Here is a 17,977-nt window from a genome sequence, read left to right as displayed (position 1 = left end):
TCAGTACAACCTGCTCTCCTGCGTAACTCTGTGGTGCATTTTTGCAAACCCAGCTGAGTGGGTAAGGTGAGTTAATGGGTAAACCAGGACTGGGGTAGGCTAGAGAGGAAGAGATTTTTTTCAATCAGTAAAACACATGGAAAGATAGTCTTCCTATAAGGAAACCCTACAGTTGTAGGAGGCATGTTGGTCCTTGTGCTCATAGATAGCCACTAGGGGAGCTAGGAATGTTAAACATACATGTCCTTCAAAAGGAGATGTTAAAGAACCAGAAGTGGATGTGACTAATAGCCTGGTGACCTTTGTGATATCTGTGTGTCAAGACAACATGGATCTTAGACTTATTATGAGCTTGTCAATCTACAGAACCTATCTTTATTGTAAGTGGCACATGTACTTTACAAAGAGTTCTGATGTAGTCATTCATGTCTTAAGCTTTATTGTACACACTGATTATTTATCACTAGGATTTTTTTTTCACAAACTGTGCTGTGCTTAAATATGCTAAAATAAACTACTTGGGTCAGACTCTCAAGTTTGAACAACACCACTACTGATCCTACTGAACTCAACTACCTTCTTGCTCTCACAGATGTTACTTTGCTGGTGTGGTGTTGAGAGACGCCATATAGGCGAAGAGAATTTTGAAACAAAATGCACTAGAGTAAAAATTAAAAAAATCAGAGAAAGAGTCATGATCAGCAGTAAGAGTGTTTTTGTGCAACTGATACTAGTTGATTTAAATTTAAAATTTGATGTTATTCAAATCTATAAACAAAAAAAAAAAGAGAGTGCTAAAGCTTGAGGTCACTATCTGATAAAAACAAAAATAGAACGAAAAAGAAAAACAAAAAAAACAAATGTAGAAATATATATAATATATAATAAAATATATATATATATATACATACACTTTTTTAAAAAATCACTTATCAAGGAATGGTCTGTGAGTGGTGATCTTTGACTAAGGGAAGAACACCTGTAACCCTAAGAATATCCGTGGTGGTTTGAATAGGATTGGCCCCCACAGACTCATGTGTTTGAATGCTTGGTCTACAGGGAGTGGCACTTTTAGGAGGTGTGGCCTTGTTGGAGGAATTGTGCCATTGTGGGGGCGGGCTTTTGAGGTCTCATATGCTTAAACTATGCCCAGTGTGGCACACAGTCTCCTTCTGCTGCCTGCAGATCAAGATGTAGAACTCTCAGCTCCTTCTCCAGCACCATGTCTGCCTGCACACTGCCATGCTTTCTGACATGATGATAATGGACTAAACTTCTGAAGCTGTAAGCCAGCCCCAATTAAATGTTTTCCTTCATAAGAGTTGCTACCATGGGCTGGGCAGTGGTGGCGCATGTCTTTAATCCCAGCACGTGGGAGGCAGGGGCAGGCGGATCTCTGTGAGTTTGGGGCCAGCCTGGTCTACAGAGCAAGTTCCAGGACAGACTCCAAAGCTACACAGTGAAACCCTGTCTCAAAAAACAAAACAAAACAAAACAGAAAAAAGAGTTGTTGTGGTCATGGTGTCTCTGCTGGAAAAGAGCACCTGTTTGTCACAGAGTGTGCCATACTCATGGATAAACTGGACTGGCTTGTTCTTAAGGTTGATATTTCTTTCACAGAAAATGTTATAATAGGTGCCCAAGAACTATAAACCTGCCCAGAAGTGTTTCCATCCTAAATGATTTCACATGTAGCTTATGACAGGAACACAAGAAGATTCCAGTGGGTAGCTACAGACTATCTGTAGCCAAAGTGGATGTGTGTTGTTACTGAATGCCAAGAGTTCATTTCCTCTTCTTCTGGCAGCAGAACTCAAAATTTCCTTTGAGGAAACATGTCTACCTCCCTCTCAACCAAGTTCTTTAGATCTTATAAATTCTTCCCTAGTTCTTAGACAGAGGAAAGGGGTAGAAATGAGGAGATGAGAGAGCAACAGGACCACCTCCATGGATAATTTGCCCCTAGCACTCCACCAAATGTCAAAGGCCACCTAATGGCCTCCACTGTCCTAAATGCCATACTAACCACTCCCCCCAACCCCTAGTTTCACCTGAATTTGACTCATGAGCCCAACAGACCCAGCTCACCACTTCCTCTTCTTGAAGCACTCTGCTTGGCTCCCCAAGACAGCATACTCCCTCCGTTTATCCTCTCCCCCACCCCAACACCACACACACACACACACACACACACACCCCGCACCCCAAACAGGCTTGTATGTTTGAACACTTGGGTTTCCAGTTGTTGGCACCATGTTGGGAGGCAGAAGAACTTTTAAGAAGAAGGGCCCGGTTGCAAGTGGTGAGTGGCTGAGGGCATCCTGATTAACTGCCCTCTGCTTCCTGACCTGTGGCCAGCTGAGGAATCTATGCCACAAACTTCTTGGACCATGCTGGTCCCAGCCACCATTCCTTCCCCATCTAGATAAACTCCATCTTCTAAACTGTCAGCCAGAGAGACCCTTCTTGCTCTATGTTGCTTCCATCGGGTGTTTTGTCCACGTGAGAAGACAACAGACTTAGATTGACCACATCTACACAGGCTTTCATCTGTCCAGCTCAACTGCTCCCCTCCACCGCCCCTCTTCATGTCAAGGCCACTCCAGCCTTCCAGTTCCTCAGAAGGTGCCAAATCTTTGAAGTCAAGTTTCCATCTCTCTCTTTCCTGTTAAATCCAACTGGGACATTTTACAGCCTCTGTCTTCAAAATAGACACAATGCAATTGTTCCTCAACATTCGCCCTGCTGCCATCTACTGCTGGGCACCTCCCTTATCTCTGTCCTGCATCACTACAGCGGCATCCTCGCAGGTCTCTCTCCAGGGGGACCCTATTCAAACACAGACTAGACAAGACCACGTCTGTGCTCTACGACTGCTGTGATGTTTCCTTTCTCTGTGAATACAAGCCAAAGGCTATTCTGCGCCCCACAAGAACTTAGACGTTCTGTCCCTCAGGTCTCACCCCTTACTCAACCTGAGCTATGCTGGAGTCCTTGTTTCTTACACCTCTCACTTCTCTCTAGGCTTTTGTAGCTCATGGCCCCTCCACCTGGAATGTTCATCCCAGACACTGCCACAGGACATTCCCTGATTGCTTTGTTTTTGAGCACTGGTCACCAAGCACACCTACACTTTTCTCTTTTCTTTACTGTCAGCCTCCTGCAGCCCCTCCACCCAGAAGATAAGCCCCATAAAAGTCAAGGGGTTTGTTTTGTCTCCTGATGTATCCTCTGCATCTAGAGTAGCATTTTACACACACGCTTTGTTCAATAAGTACAGTCTGATGAATGTTTTTGGGCCATTTCTCAGCTGCTGGCTTTTATGATTCAAATACGACCAAATTCACTCTTCATTTGGTCTTACTAATTTCCCAATAATACCTCTCTTCTTACATAAGGCCCTCCATTCCTACTTTCTTGATTCCTATACTTTAATCTCTTGATATGGATAAGTAATCTGTAAATTCTATCCATACCAACAACAGTTATAAGTTCTAAATTCCACAATCCTGTCACTACATTTCCCCATTAGAGGTTTTTTTTCCCTACATATATTTATTTATCTGTGCATTCCACAACATACATGTGGAGGTCAGAGAACACCTTGCATGGTAATTGGGTCTCTCTCTTAACCATGTGAGTCGGGTTTGATGGCAAGTGTCTTTACCCATAGAGCCAGCTTGCTGGTCCTCATTTTTTCAAAGAAAAGTGTTTTTAGCAGAAAGCATAAAATGCATCTCAAAGCACTGGGCTGTGGGTAGGAAGGACACAGGTGAGAACGCTAGAGAGATGCTGAATGCAGTCTCGCCCTGTGGGTAGGATGGAGGATGCAGGTGGGTATGTACAAGAGAGATGCTGCATATGATTCCACTCTCCTTCTTGTCTTTTCTGCAGCTGTAAACTTGAACACTGGTCTCCTGGCTACCGGGTCCAAATCATCTCTTTGGCTTTCTTCTACCTTTTAAGGCATTCTTGCTGAATCTCTTTTCCTAAGCCCTTGTTCCTTTCTTAATGTGGCGTTTCCCTAGGTACCATTTTTCACGATCTTCTGTATTTATTCTCTGTACTCCAGGCTAACTTATCCATGCCTGTACTCCCAACCACTAACTCTACATCTCAATTGCAACTCCTCTTGTCTTTCAGTCTTTAAGATCTACATCCAAATTCCCAGCAACCAATAGGATACCTATGCCTTACCTGATTTCTTATAAACATCTCAATTTAGTGTCCAAGATATTTGTTATCTGCCCCGCAAATCTGCTCTCCCTCACCTGTTCTCAGCCTTGATTATGAATACGTTTTGACCCAACCATCTAACTTGTGACTCAGGATAAGTCCTAACATCCTTCTTCCCTCCCCCTCCCAAGAGGCCACCTAACCTGTTACCTCTCCAATTCCACTGTCAAAACTGAGCCCTTCCTGTCCATTCCTCTATCCATGCTCTAGTGTGTGATCCCATCATCCCACTTCCTACCCCCCCACCCCCACCCCCCACCCCTGCTTACTGAGATATTACTGCAGATGCTAATGCTAATCTCTCACAGGGCCGCTCACTAACTGGTTGGTTCATTCTTAGACTGTCCCTAGAGTAATCTCACAATCTTGTGACCACTGAACTTGATGTCAGCATAAATACCAGGTCAAAATATCTTGTCACACTTTCCCACAGTCTTATTAAAATCCACCTATGTATCCAAAGGGAAATATGTTTTGGCAAAATAAAACAACTTTATATTAGGATGAAGAAATTGTAGTAGTGATCATCATGTCCTCATCTAAGGCAAGGTGGTATGACCAGGAACAAGTCAAGTGAGGACTCAGATCTCCTCTCAACACTGCTACACCTGGAAACAACAGAACACACTAAGAAAGAAATACAGCCCAGTATGACAGAAGGAACAAAGAAATGTCTGGGGAAACCTTTTGTGTCTTGTTTTTTATCCTACTCCGCCCCCTCCCCATGAATCGGCAGCCATGTGTCTAAGGTACCAAAAGACCTAATCTCCCATGACAGCATCACTGTGGGGGAAGTGATAAGCACAGGACAGAGCTCATTGCCAGGCCCCATACAGTTTCTCTCTGTAACTGAGGAATTATAGAGAAAGAAGCACAGCAAGAACATGTCCCAGAGAAGCGTCCTTCCTGGACATCTTGTACCTCTGGACAACAATAGTGACAGAACTCTGACAGCCTAGTCTCTCTGTCTTCTGCAACATGAAAATACGCAAGATGACTCTTGCCTTCTCTCCTAGATCAGAGTGAGTCATCCTGCCCAGAGGACTTAGATTTCCTCCCATACTTAGATGAGGATCTAGTCTTTGAGGATCCTAAACAAGATCGAAGCAGACTCCTCAGGAGCCGTGGGTAAACCACCCATCCGACCATCTCTCAGGTTTGCTGGAGATAAATCTCCAGTGAAAGCCATTTAAACTCCCACCCTCTTTTTTTTTTTTAATGAGGCTGGAAAGACGGCTCAGTGGTTAAGAGCACTGGCTGTTCTTCCAGAGGAAGATTTGAATTCAGTTCCCAGCACCCACATGGTAACTCACACTATCTGTAACTCCAGTTCCAGGGGATCCACCACCCTCTTCTGGACTCCTTGGGCACTGCAGGCATGTGTTTGCATAGACATACATGCAGGCAAAGTACTCATACACATAAAATAATAATTAACAAATAAATAAATGAATGTTTCAATAAAGTTGAAAGATGGAGGAGAATGTCATCTCCATTGATAAACTGATATAAAGAAGGACAGAAAGGGAAATATTTGATTTTAACTGGATAGGAGAAGATCTTGCTACGAGAAAGAACAAGCTAAAAGATTTCATGGAAGCCAAAATCACTGCAGCTGAATCAAATTTGATGTTGGCACTAGTTAAGGGAAATTGAATGATGTAGAGGAAAATCTTAGGAAAACACTCTTGGAGTTTGGTGAAAAATAAATGAAGGGGGGAAAAGGATAAAAAAGGAAATAAAGAAATATGAAATTGGAAGACATCCAAATAGTAAGCCCTTGGAGAGTTAAGACAAAAGGCTGGGGCAGGGACCAAAGCACTACCGAGAGGGTCTCCTCACTCCCTCCAGAACAGCTGCATTTGGAAAGCAGCGGGGTTATCCCAGGCCAATCTAAAAAAGGAAGTCTATCCTCAGCTACCTCGCTGCAAAAGTTTTAACACTGGGATACAGTGCATAGAACACAATTCTAGCTGAAAATATCATTGTCCTCAACTTCTTTACAGCATCAGACTTCCTGAAACACTGGAGGAACTTTCCCAGTGACGTGGCAGTGAAAATTTCTGTCCTCAAGATGGCATGTCACACTTCTTTGAAATGATCACCTTTCTGGAAAGTTAATTTGCTACACCAAGAGGATAGCTCATCAGGAAAGGAGCCCAGATTAAGAAGTCAAGAATGCAGACAGCATGGTGAGAAATGAATCATACTGAATACCAGTTCAGCCATCAGAGCTCTCCTAAGCAGCTCAAGGTGTTGCCTGACTCCCCCAGGTAGTCAGGACACCAAACCCACAGAGTTGCAAAACTCACTTTTTGCAAAACATGCAATTTACTTACATTTTTGGTACCAAAACCCAAGACCAAACCCACAGAGTTGCAAAAAGTCACCTTTTGCAACCAATTTACTTACACTTAGTACTGATGTTGACTATATGCACAGATTAGACATTTAAGAAAAAAAAGGACATGGGAAGCAGGTGCTATTGAGTCCTTTCTTCACATTAAGATCCAAGTTGCTCATTTCTGCTTCAATATTAAGATACACTGAAACAAGGATGCTTTCCTTTTCAGATTCCCCTGGAATCTGAAAAATAAGATCTCTATCATCCACATCTCTGAAGTCATAACAATGAATAAGCCAAGGTCCAGTGTCAAAAGAGAAAAGGAAGTAAACAAGTATGGACTATTTCAATTCCTCCATCAAAACAATGTGAAAATTCATTTCAAAAGCTAGTGTTTTAAACAGGGAAGGATGATATATATATATATATTTGATAAAATGATATAGATGCATTGGAAATAAAGATGGACAGTATATATGAACCAAAGAACTCACAGAGATCTGCCTGCCTCTGCCTCAAAAGTGCTGCAGTTAAAAGCATGTGTCTGGGAGCTGGAGAAATGTCTCAGTGGTTAAGAGCACTGGCTGCTCTCCCAGAGGTCCTGAGTTCAATTCTCTCAACCACATGGTGGCTCACAACCATCTCTAGTAGTATTTGATGCCTCTTCTGGCATAAAGTCATGTACGCAGATAGAGCACCCATATACATAAAATAAATAAATAATCTTTTTTTTTTTTTTTTTTTTTTGGTTTTTTGAGACAGGGTTTCTCTGTGTAGCTTTGTGCCTTTCCTGGGACTCACTTGGTAGCCCAGGCTGGCCTCGAACTCACAGAGATCCACCTTGCTCTGCCTCCCAAGTGCTGGGATTAAAGGCGTGGACCACCACCGCCTGGCTAAATCTTTTTTTAAAAAGCATGAATTTGGCTCCAATTATTCTTTAAAAGGCATCAAAAAGAGGGAGGAATACTTTGCAGTAAATATGACAAAACAAACCTAAAACCTGTGGTCTAAAAACCATAAAATATTATTGAAAAATGTTAAAGATGCAGATAAAAAGAGAGCTACCACATGCTCGTGGATAAGAAGCCTTATTTTTTTATTATGATTCATTCATCTATTTAAAATCCAGTGCTCCAGACTGCCTTGAGCTTACTGAGAACTCTATCACAGAGCTACAGACCAGTCTTTGATAGTTTTAAAAGGACAATTATTGGGGTATATTCAATCACACTGTGAACCCTGAGTTTGCATGTGTGTTAATTAAATAAAGTTAACCTTGGGTCAGGAGGCTGAGTTAGCAACTAGTTGACAGAAACTAATCAGAGGGCACTTGATAGACACACGAGAAGTAGTAGGGAGAGATTTTGAGTGGTGCAGGTTTTTCTGTTTTGGTTGAGTGGAAGAACAGGCTTTGGGGAGACACCAGCAAGGAGAGGTTAGCGAGGTGCTACTCAACCTCTCTGAGAGAGCAGGTTTCAACCCCAGCTTTTACACATAGAACAATAGAGATTTAGTTAAAGCTGCCTTTAGCAGCAGTGGCAGAGCCAATGCCTGCAGGAACAGAATTCCTGACAGGCTGCAGCCTGAGCAGCCAGGCTACTGCCAGAGAAGCAGACTGGTAACTGTGGAGGAGCAACTGATGGCTGAAATAACAGAAGATTAAGGAGCAGCCACTGTGCCAGAGATGAAACAACAATCTTCTCCAAATACATTTATGTTCAGGTTAATGTGTCATTCTTATCAGCATAATGTAGAATCCTTATCAAAATCTCAAGCAGCTCCTCTTGCAGAAATTAACAAGATGGTCAAACATTCATTTGAAAAATGCATGGGGCACAAAACAGCAAATCAATCTCAAAAAAGAGAAGCAAAGTTGGAGAACTCAAACTTCTGATTGTGAAGTTCCCTACAAAGTTTTAGTGACCAGGACAGTATGGGGTGAACACGAAACTGAGAGTCTAGAAACAGACTTTCATGTACAGCAAATTCATTCCCAACAATGCCAAGATAATTCACTAAGGAAAGCAACACTTTTCTCAACAAAGGATGCTGGGGTAACTGGATATTCAAAAGAAGGGTGGGAAGTGGAGGGGAAAAAAACAGTAAGAATCAGAAATCTAAATATAGGGATAAAAACCATAAAAATGCAGATGAAAACATAGGAGGCTAGAGATTCTCAGTAGTAAAGGACACTTGCTACTCTTTCAGAGGACCCAGGTTTGATGCCCAGCACACACATGGTGGCTCACAACCATCAGCAACTCTTGTTCCAAAGGGTCTGATGACCTCTTATGGCCTCCATGGGCACTGCATGTGTGAGGTACACATAGATGCAGGCAAAATATACACACAAAGTAAAATAAATCTTAAAAGAAAATCACAGATATAAATGAGTTCATGAGTTTGGATTAGGCACTGAGTTCTTAGAGATGACATCAAAAACATAAGAAATCAAAGATATAATATCTTTATAAATATCTTTTTAAATATACAACTTTTGTACAACAAAAGTTATCATAAAAAATGGGAAGATAACTTTAGAATACAGAAAATGTTTGAAAGTCATCCATCTGAACAAACGGAATACATAGTCACTGCAAATCAACAATAAAAAGTCAAACTTAAAAAAATTGATAAACAATCCAAATGGACATTTCTCCAAAGAAGACACACAATTGCCTGGAGATCTCATGAAGAACTGCATCAACCACCCAGAAACAAGACCCAAACCACACCAAGACACCACTCTTCACCTGTTAGGAAGGCTCTAACCAATGACAGATGACAACAGGTATTGATGATGATGTAAAGACACTAGAACACCACACTCTGGTGTGTGAAATAGCACACCTACTTCAGTAAATAGTCTAGCTGTTCCTCAAATGAGTAGACATAGATATGACCCAACCATTCGACTCCAGGTTTATACCTATGGAAATTATTTTCTACACCAAAGTTTGTCCAGGCATGTGCAAAACAGCATCCATCACAACAAAAAACGAGATATGAAACAGCCCCCATATCAACTGAGTGATGAACAGGTAGCTAAAATGTGATTCAACATAAAATGTCATAGACAGGCCATAGCTGGACTAGGCAGAGCTACTGATAAAAACTGGATTGTGTTGGCCTGGGGTCTGGAAGAGGGGACGGATGGGTGAGTAGATAGGAAATGGGAAGTGATTATTAATGGGTGCAGAGGCTTTGAAATGACAAAAATGTTCTAAATTGATTGTGACAATCGTCCACAATTATGGAACTATACTAGCACCCATCAAATTGTAGGTTTCAAATGCATGAGTCATGTGGTATGTAAACCATATCTCCAAATAATAATGAGACCAATGCCTAGAATTTGAGTCTGAACTCCACAATTTCCAACTAAGAGATATTAGCTGAGTTGCTTAACTGTTCTCATCCCTCAAATATCAGTAAAATGGTGAAATTAAATAACACCAATCTCTGATGTTTCAAAACTAAATTAACATTTGTAAAGTGATTAGAACAGTGTGTGACCCAAATACATCTGTATGGTAACTATAGTAACTTCATATCCATTTAGTAAATACTTACATATTAGCGTCCTAAAATGGCTGCTGTCACAAATTAGCACCAACAAGACAATTTATTCTTTCAAAGCACTTGGAGTCTGGGGATAGGGAGAAAGCTCAGAAGGTAAGAGTGCTTGCTGTGAAGCATGGGGACCTGAGTTTAAACCAGCAGCACCCATGTAAACAGCCAGGCACAGCTGGGAATGCCTGTCTTGGGCAGGAGAGACAGGTGGATATAGACAGCGGAATGGCCTGCCAGCAAGCAAGCTTCTGGTTCAGCCAGAGACCCTGACTTAATATACAAGGTGGACGGTTTTCGAGGAAGTCATTAACATGAACTTCAGGCCTCTACCTACACCCATACATGTGCAAACACATGTACACCATACACACACACAAACATGCTCTCGAACTCAGTGAATGCATATACACTATAATTTCACATAAGGGAAAATTATAATTAGAGATGAATTACAACATAATTAAAGAGATTAAATTGGTTAATATCAATTTTATATTTTAAATGTAATAAATTGCATTCATAAGTATTCATGGGTTTATAAAAATTCATCATATGTTTATTTAAAAGGATATTTCAGATATTATAAAATCATATTCTCTAACCATTAAGAAGCAAATGAAAAATTAATAATAATCTAAACAAAAATAAGAATCATTTAGAATTTAAAACATATTACTATGAGTTAAGGAGGCAATAAAAATACAGTATCAAACTCTAAACTACAAAGCTTTATGTAAAAAACTGTGTTGGATCTCTTCATAAAAACAATATGAAATATTACGAAAACACTAGGAACAGATTCCATAAAACTATTGCAAGTATAGCAGAAAATTAAATAGCTTTAGGTAATGAATCACTTACAGAAATTAAATTAAAAACATAAAATGCAAATTAGTAATAAATGGGCAAAGACTGTAGACTTTATGCAAAAAACTAAACATACTGTGTGAAGATTCCAAGTAACTAAAAAAATTACAAAGACTTTTAAAGCTGATACAGTTAGTTTTAACCAATCATGAACACCGTTGGGGATGCCAGAAAACAGGGAGTGGCAGTGGAATGAAGGGCCCATATCTTGAGAACAAACTTGACCTTGGAACCAACTTGGCCTTGAAAAGGCAACTTAGCAATGGGGAGAGAGAACTTCAGAAAATATTTACAGGTTTTAAATCAGTAATCCTATTTCTGGGATTCCATCTTCCGAGTGCACCCCTACGTAGGGAAGAAGTTCCTCTGCAAAAGACAGAAATTGATAAATCTACTATGTGACTGTAAAAAGTGTGCTACAGATGGAGAATACTTGTGATTCACACCTTCTAAAAGCCAGACTTTAAAGATGTACATAGCTTGATGATCGTGGTGTTAGCATTTTTCTTCACGGTGGTACTCAAGTAAAGGCGAAATAAGAGGGGCAGCCCCCGCCCGCAGCTCTCGAGGCCCTGTCCTCACCCTAATCAGGATTACGTGGGAGTTCTCACGGTATGCACTATACCACTGGCATCCTCGTGGACACAGAGGAACTGTACACACACTCTGTAGGAGGCCAAGAGAAACATCTCTGAAATGATTCCTTGAATTTTGACCACAAAAAAAATAATTCCTTACATTCCATTCCTTCATCTTTTACTTTCTTGTATTCTACCTCAAGGGCATTAGTCTTTTTTTTTTCTTTTTTGTTTTGAAATGTCATTGTTACTTATTTTCTCCTTTTATAATAAAAGCATTTTTTTCCTGCCAGGCTTGGTGACACATGCCCATATTACAACACCAAGGGGCTGAGGCAAAAGGATCACAAGCCTAGTTTTTGTTGTGTGTGTGTGTGTGTGTGTGTGTGTGTGTGTGTGTGTGTGTATGCATGCGTGCATGTGCAAGAGACATTTTGTCTAAGTCAAAAAATCTATTACATAAAACAATAAAAATTAAAAAAACAAAAGAAATTCCTCTTTATGTTGGGTGGGCAAGTTCTATGATTTGGTCTCTAAAGTCACTTTGATAATACAGAATCGAAAAAATACAAGTTGTGTGCCCATCAGAAAACATTTTTCACAGCTTCAACTCCCCAACAATGTTTTCTGCTCACAACCCCCTCAATTTTCTAAAGCTAAAGTGCTGTGGGGTGTCTTTCTGATGTTGTGAATATGTGCTGCTATGACTGGTTAATAAAGAAGCTGCTCTGGCCTATGGCAAGTCAGGTTATAGCCAGGCAGGAAATCCAAGAGAGAGACAGGAAGAGGAAAGGAGAGTAGGGGAGAGATGCCAGCCACCCTCAAGTAGCTGCAAGATGCCAGCAGACCGGTAATGCCACGGCCATGTGGCAACACATAGATTAATAGGAATGGGTTAATTTAAGATGAAAGAGCTAGCTAGCAACAAGCCTGAGCCATAGGCCATACAGTTTGATAAGCCTCTGAGTAATTATTTTATAAGCGACTGTGGGACCCGCAGGTGGGAGAGATTCATCCAGACTGTTGGGCAACGCAGGACCAGAGAAATTTCCAGCTATACTAAAGAAATCCCAGCATTCCTCTCTGAATCCACTTTCCTACCTTTGCAACTAGGATCATTCCCACTTTAGATATGCAGTGTAGACAATACCCAGTCTCAGAGCCCCAAGTCCCTGCAACCCCCACCTCCCCTGAGACTTCTAGGTCCAGCGCAGGATTCTATAGGCAGCCACACATGAGCTTCCAGCCCTGTTCAAGCTGAGAGTGGAGAACAAGAGAAGTTTAGGGGGGCTGGGGACTGTGGGGAAACAGAGAAAAGTTGAAAATGGGGGCTGGAGAGATGACCTCGGCTGTTAGGCGCGTGTCCTTTCTTGGAGAGAACATGCATTCTGTTCCCATGACCTATGTCAGCGGCTCACATCTGCCGGTACCTCCCAGCTGCAGGTGATGCGATGTCTCTGGCCTCTATGGACACCTGCACTCACATGCTTATACCCACACAAACACACGAATTCACATCATTAAAAGTAACAACCCTTTTTAAAGGTGAAAATACTTAAGAACTCTAACAAAAGGCCTTTCTGTTCTGCAGTAGATTGTGTGCTGGAAAGGTGGGCTTGTTTCTAAGTCATAGCAAACTGGAGGCCTGAACATCCCATCGCAGGGCATATAGTCCTCTGAGAGTACAAATGAATTAGGCTTCCCATTATCCTTCAATGGCATAGCTCATCAGTGGCTCCACATCCATCTCAGAGAGTGTGGGGTGAAGAAGGGGTTGGGGGTTGATCCATGGGTACCAAATAAGCCCTGAGAGGAAGACATGACCTTCTGACACTGCCAGTGAGGTGGCCATGGAGGGTCAGCATCACCGTCTGGCCTGTGGGAGAATTGCAGGTCCTCAGCCTCAGCCCAGAGCTTCTGAAGGAGAGTCTGAATTTTATTATCTTCAAAGGTGCATGTGCATGTTAAAGTCTGAGAAACAAGATCCCAGAAACACGCACATGCACGCACACGTGCATGCACACACACACACACACACACACACACACACACACACACACACTTTACTAATCTCATGCCTCCCCTCTCCCTTCTGTCAAAATGCCTGCTGATTCTCTACCACAAGGGCTTAGTTTTGGCCTCCCTCCAAAATATTTGAAGGAGTAAACTCCACATAATTTCCCACAGGCCTCACCATCACCCTGTGCAGGCCGAGCCGCCCAGCACACCTGAATTAAATCCTCCCTTGGTCACAACTCCTGACGAGAATGGAGAAGCAACCGTACCACCACAGTGGAGAAAAGGATGCTTAGGCCAATTAACGGCCATGCGAATTGCAATCACTGCCGTCCAGATGTACCCCATCACTTACTTTGTAACTAAGAGGGAAAAATCATGATTAAGGACATAATTTCATGTGCAGATGGTCACTCTGTAAATGTTTATTTAATTGCATGATTGGTAATCCCAAACTCTGCCATTGTCAGGACCGGTCACAACAATGGTCAAGACTCTCCGCAATTCTGCCTTCAAATCTCCAGGACAGGACACAAATAGGTCCTGCGCAGAATGTGGAAAAGAGGGGGAGCTTTCTACTCTTCAGTCCAGGGTTAGTAACAAGAAGAGTTCCCTTGGCGTTATTGACTGGGGAAGGAAGGGACTTTCTGTGGGCACTGGACTTGACTTATCTTTCTAAGTCCAGCTGAAAGCAGCCTGTTCTTTGAGAAGGGGTCTGAGAAGTCACTGCTCTGAGTTGTGCTCCTCACGGCACCGTCACTGGACTGCTCTCGTGGCTCTCGTGAGGTAGGACACATCTGTTTAGTTCAGGCTTTACAGACTGACCACATGAGCAAAAAACGCCCCCTCTGCCTCTTACCAGCCATGTGACTTTGGCCAAGTGACTTCCTTCTGTAACTGTGACATGCATAAATCAATCCCAAAGAGTTGTTGTGGAGATTACATGAGACAGCATATATAAAACATTAGTGTCTGGCACTTAGTAATCAATGTTAGCTATTATTAGCACTTGACAGGCTCTGGCGTCCATTAGAATTGGTTTCGTATGTTTCCTCCCCTACTACATCATGTGCAAACTGTTTATATCCCAAGGAGCTGGCACAGGTACTTACAAATGGCAGACAAACAATATTTGTGGAGTTGCTTTGAAGGTATGCCAGGAAGAGGAAAAGAGGGGTGCTGGGAACAAACAGTGTGCGTTGATTTTACCCAGGCCCAGACTCGGCAGTGTTTGCTTTTCTTTCAATACCAGAATACACTGCCTCAGACAGCAAGGTTCTATAAAGTGGGGCTAGAGGAACACCATTTATCAAACCAGATGTTTTGTTCAGAGACAGCAAAGGTATGCTAGGAGATAACTAAAAATCTCCACTTTGGTCCCTGGCTGAGTGGGGAATACAAACTGAAATTCATCCAGAGCTCTACTGGACAAACTGGGTGCCTTGGCATGAAGTCACATCATCAATTAAGACCATCAACCTAGAGGTGGGGGACGTTTTGTTCTTCAGAGTATCTACCTAGAAAGATGTCTGTGGACTGTTTAGGAGTTGGATGCATCAATGCAGGGGAAGCCTTGCTACAAACTCAAAGGTTCCTTGTAAACCTTTCAGACTCTTGAATGAACAACAACTACAATAATAATGGTTCATTAGCTACTGATTGAATGCCCACTAAAGAGCTCGAGGTGCTTGTGGCTGACAAGAACCTTCTAGACTTACACAAAAGCAAGGGGAATACCACCTTCTAGACAAAGCACAGTATCTTTTCTGAGATGATATCAACATTAAGGACGTGTCCTTGTGGCTTATGACCACTAAGCTGTTTCATAATAAGGACCCTAGGGACTTGTTGTGGACCTCATGTGGTGAAACTCATAGCCCAACCACGGGCCACTGACTCTCTTGTGGCTCTTACTAAATCAGTACCCAGGCTCAGGCTTCTTCCTGCATGCCTCCCAACACCACATCTTCTCAGGCTCCTGTGTGAGCACCCCAGCTGCCTTCTGCCCTTCTGTCATGACTGAGATCTCTCTCCCACCACCCTACCTGCACAGACAACAAAGTGGCCATGACTTGCAAGGCTGAAAAAAAAGTGGGGGAGTGCACTGGATATCATACATCCAAAGACGAATACAGAAATTATCATTTGGGGCTGGAAAGTGACACAGAGATAAGAAAAATAGTTGAGTATGATGAGTGCCGTCTTAAACATTAAAGGTGAGGTATTGAAGAAACATCCAAGGCAGGTCCTGATCTAGACCAAAGTATGGGAGAGGCTTAAAAGGGAGAGCAATACTCAAGACAAATCTAGGAACAACAGCAACAGCATACTTATTGAGCACACAGTCTCCACCAGGAGCTTGTATAGATCGTTACTCTCCTTAAAACCCTCTGAGGCAGGTATTATTCTCTTCGTTTCACAGGTAAGAAAGTTGAGGCTCACAGTAAAAATGAATTCAAACAGAGGTGGGTTGGCTCCAGGATAAAGAAGAAAAGAGGCCAGATAGGCCTTCAAGATGGAGGAAGCTGCCTTGCAGCAGGCTGAGCAGGAGGAAAGATCAGTTCCCTGGGGGAACTGAAAGTAGCTTGGTGAGGACTAGCTGGGGGTGGGGACACGTGTTCAGAAGAGAAACCAGAAGTACAGGAGCGCTCCTCAGACCCGGACTTTTTGACAGCTAGACATTTGATTCATGCAGTCTAGCCCCTCCAAGCTCAGATTTCTCCCTTTGGTAAAAGACCACACATAATAACCATGCCTGCCTCTCCCCCATGAAGAATGGCCATTAACACCAACTGAGATTGGTGGTGTAAACTTGATTGCAAAATACAAATTCCTTCACAGACTAGATTTCATCACTGACTCTTCCCTAGTAGCTTCAGAGATTCACAAGCCTAGAATCGGGTGACCCAGAATCTGTGTGCCAGAGAGCCTTCTGAGCAGAGCGACAGTGTGGAGGACTAGAAGAGCCCTGACCCCCTGCATCCCAGGCTTTCCACCTCCTAAGTACAGAATGCTTGCCGGCATCCACAGTTGCCACTTCCTAAGTACAGGGTCCCAAGGTGAGTTACCCGCTTCGTTCCCTGGGGAACCGGAGATGATAAGGACAGCACTTACCTTATATGGATGATGTGAGGGGCGCGGAGCACACATGCTAAAAGGGACACAGGTCCCAGCAGAGTAACGACTTAGTACTAACTCACACAGCCATCGTCTACTGTAACTAGGAAGAAATCTGCTTGTTATCCTCCAATCCCTCTGCATCCTATGTGATAGAAATCTGTGAGCATATTAGAAGCTGGCGGTGAAGTAGGTTTGCGACCCTACATTGCCCCTTTGTTCCTGGCTCCCAGGGACTGGCGAGCAGCTGGCTCTCCGTCCTGGCAGAAAATGCCCAAAAGAGGTAAAAGGCAGAGACTGCACACCATTTGTGCAAACCAGTCTGCGCTTGTAGTTTCCTAGACAAGATCTAATGTGGTCAGTCAGATGTGACCTGCTCTTTTAAGAGGATCTCTTCCTTTTCCCTCCACCCCTCTCTCCCTCTCGGGGACAAGCGCACTCCCCCACACAGCTCAAGAAGCTTGCAGCCTTTTTACAACACGTACTCTAGGGTCCTGTTGTGACAGCCTCTTGCCACATTAACTTGCCTGTCCGACTCCCGGCAGAGAAGGAGCAGGAGCCTTTGCTAATGTCCCAGAAGGAAAGAAGCAGGAAATTCGAACAAAACAAATCTACACGCAGAACCCAGCATCTGCAAGCCAGGGACCCAAACCGAGACTAGATGACTTCAGACTGTAGATGAAGAAGCAGCTGCCTCTTTAGGTACAAGGGGACTGAAAAACAGTTACTTGCCGCTAAAAAGAAAAAACCAAACAGATCTGCATACCAATTAATTATGAATATTCATCGACTCCAGCCTGCTCAAGAGGCACTCTACTCTGAAACCCTGAGCTCTGCTTCCCAAAGCCCTCTGCCTCGCTCAGGCGGAGAGTGGGAAAGTTCATTCAGGCGCCTTGCCTTTGGCTCTTTCAGGAACTCGCTCTGGATTTGGGCTTTTTTTTTCCCCTGAAGGGTTTGGATCAAATCAGTTCTGGTCTTACCCTTTATATCTTCCATAAGGGGCAGCTTTTTGTTTTCTTCCTCTTTCCTCGTTTGTCTTGGGTGTTTTTGTTTTGCTGCCTCTGCCTGCAGTGGTGGCTTTCTGGGAGAGAGGTACTCACGGATCAGAGATATAACAGACCCTAGGGCTTGTGGGAGGGGCTAAATTGGCCAGCCCGGTTTCGGAAGGAACCTCAAACCCTGTGTCTTTTTCATTGACTAGAAATACAGATTGGTAGAGGAGGTAGGGCGGTTCATTTCCCTAGTT

At 42.9% G+C, this 17,977-nt stretch overlaps 1 protein-coding gene across 1 annotated transcript in view; it reads right to left on the bottom strand.

Moving 5' to 3' along the window:
- Nucleotides 1-17,841, bottom strand: part of Entpd1 (ectonucleoside triphosphate diphosphohydrolase 1) — a 77,523-nt gene extending 59,682 nt beyond the window's left edge. The window contains exon 1 of the mRNA XM_028889388.2: nucleotides 17,712-17,841. Within this exon, the coding sequence (XP_028745221.1) occupies nucleotides 17,712-17,727 (16 nt within the window). The 5' untranslated portion in view covers nucleotides 17,728-17,841. The remainder of the gene's footprint in view (nucleotides 1-17,711) is intronic.
- Between the last annotated feature and the right edge of the window lie 136 nt (nucleotides 17,842-17,977).

The sequence above is a fragment of the Peromyscus leucopus genome, chromosome 1 (assembly GCF_004664715.2).
Source record: "Peromyscus leucopus breed LL Stock chromosome 1, UCI_PerLeu_2.1, whole genome shotgun sequence".
NCBI classification, from domain to species: Eukaryota; Metazoa; Chordata; class Mammalia; order Rodentia; family Cricetidae; genus Peromyscus; species Peromyscus leucopus.
This window is presented reverse-complemented; position numbering and strand designations above follow the sequence as displayed.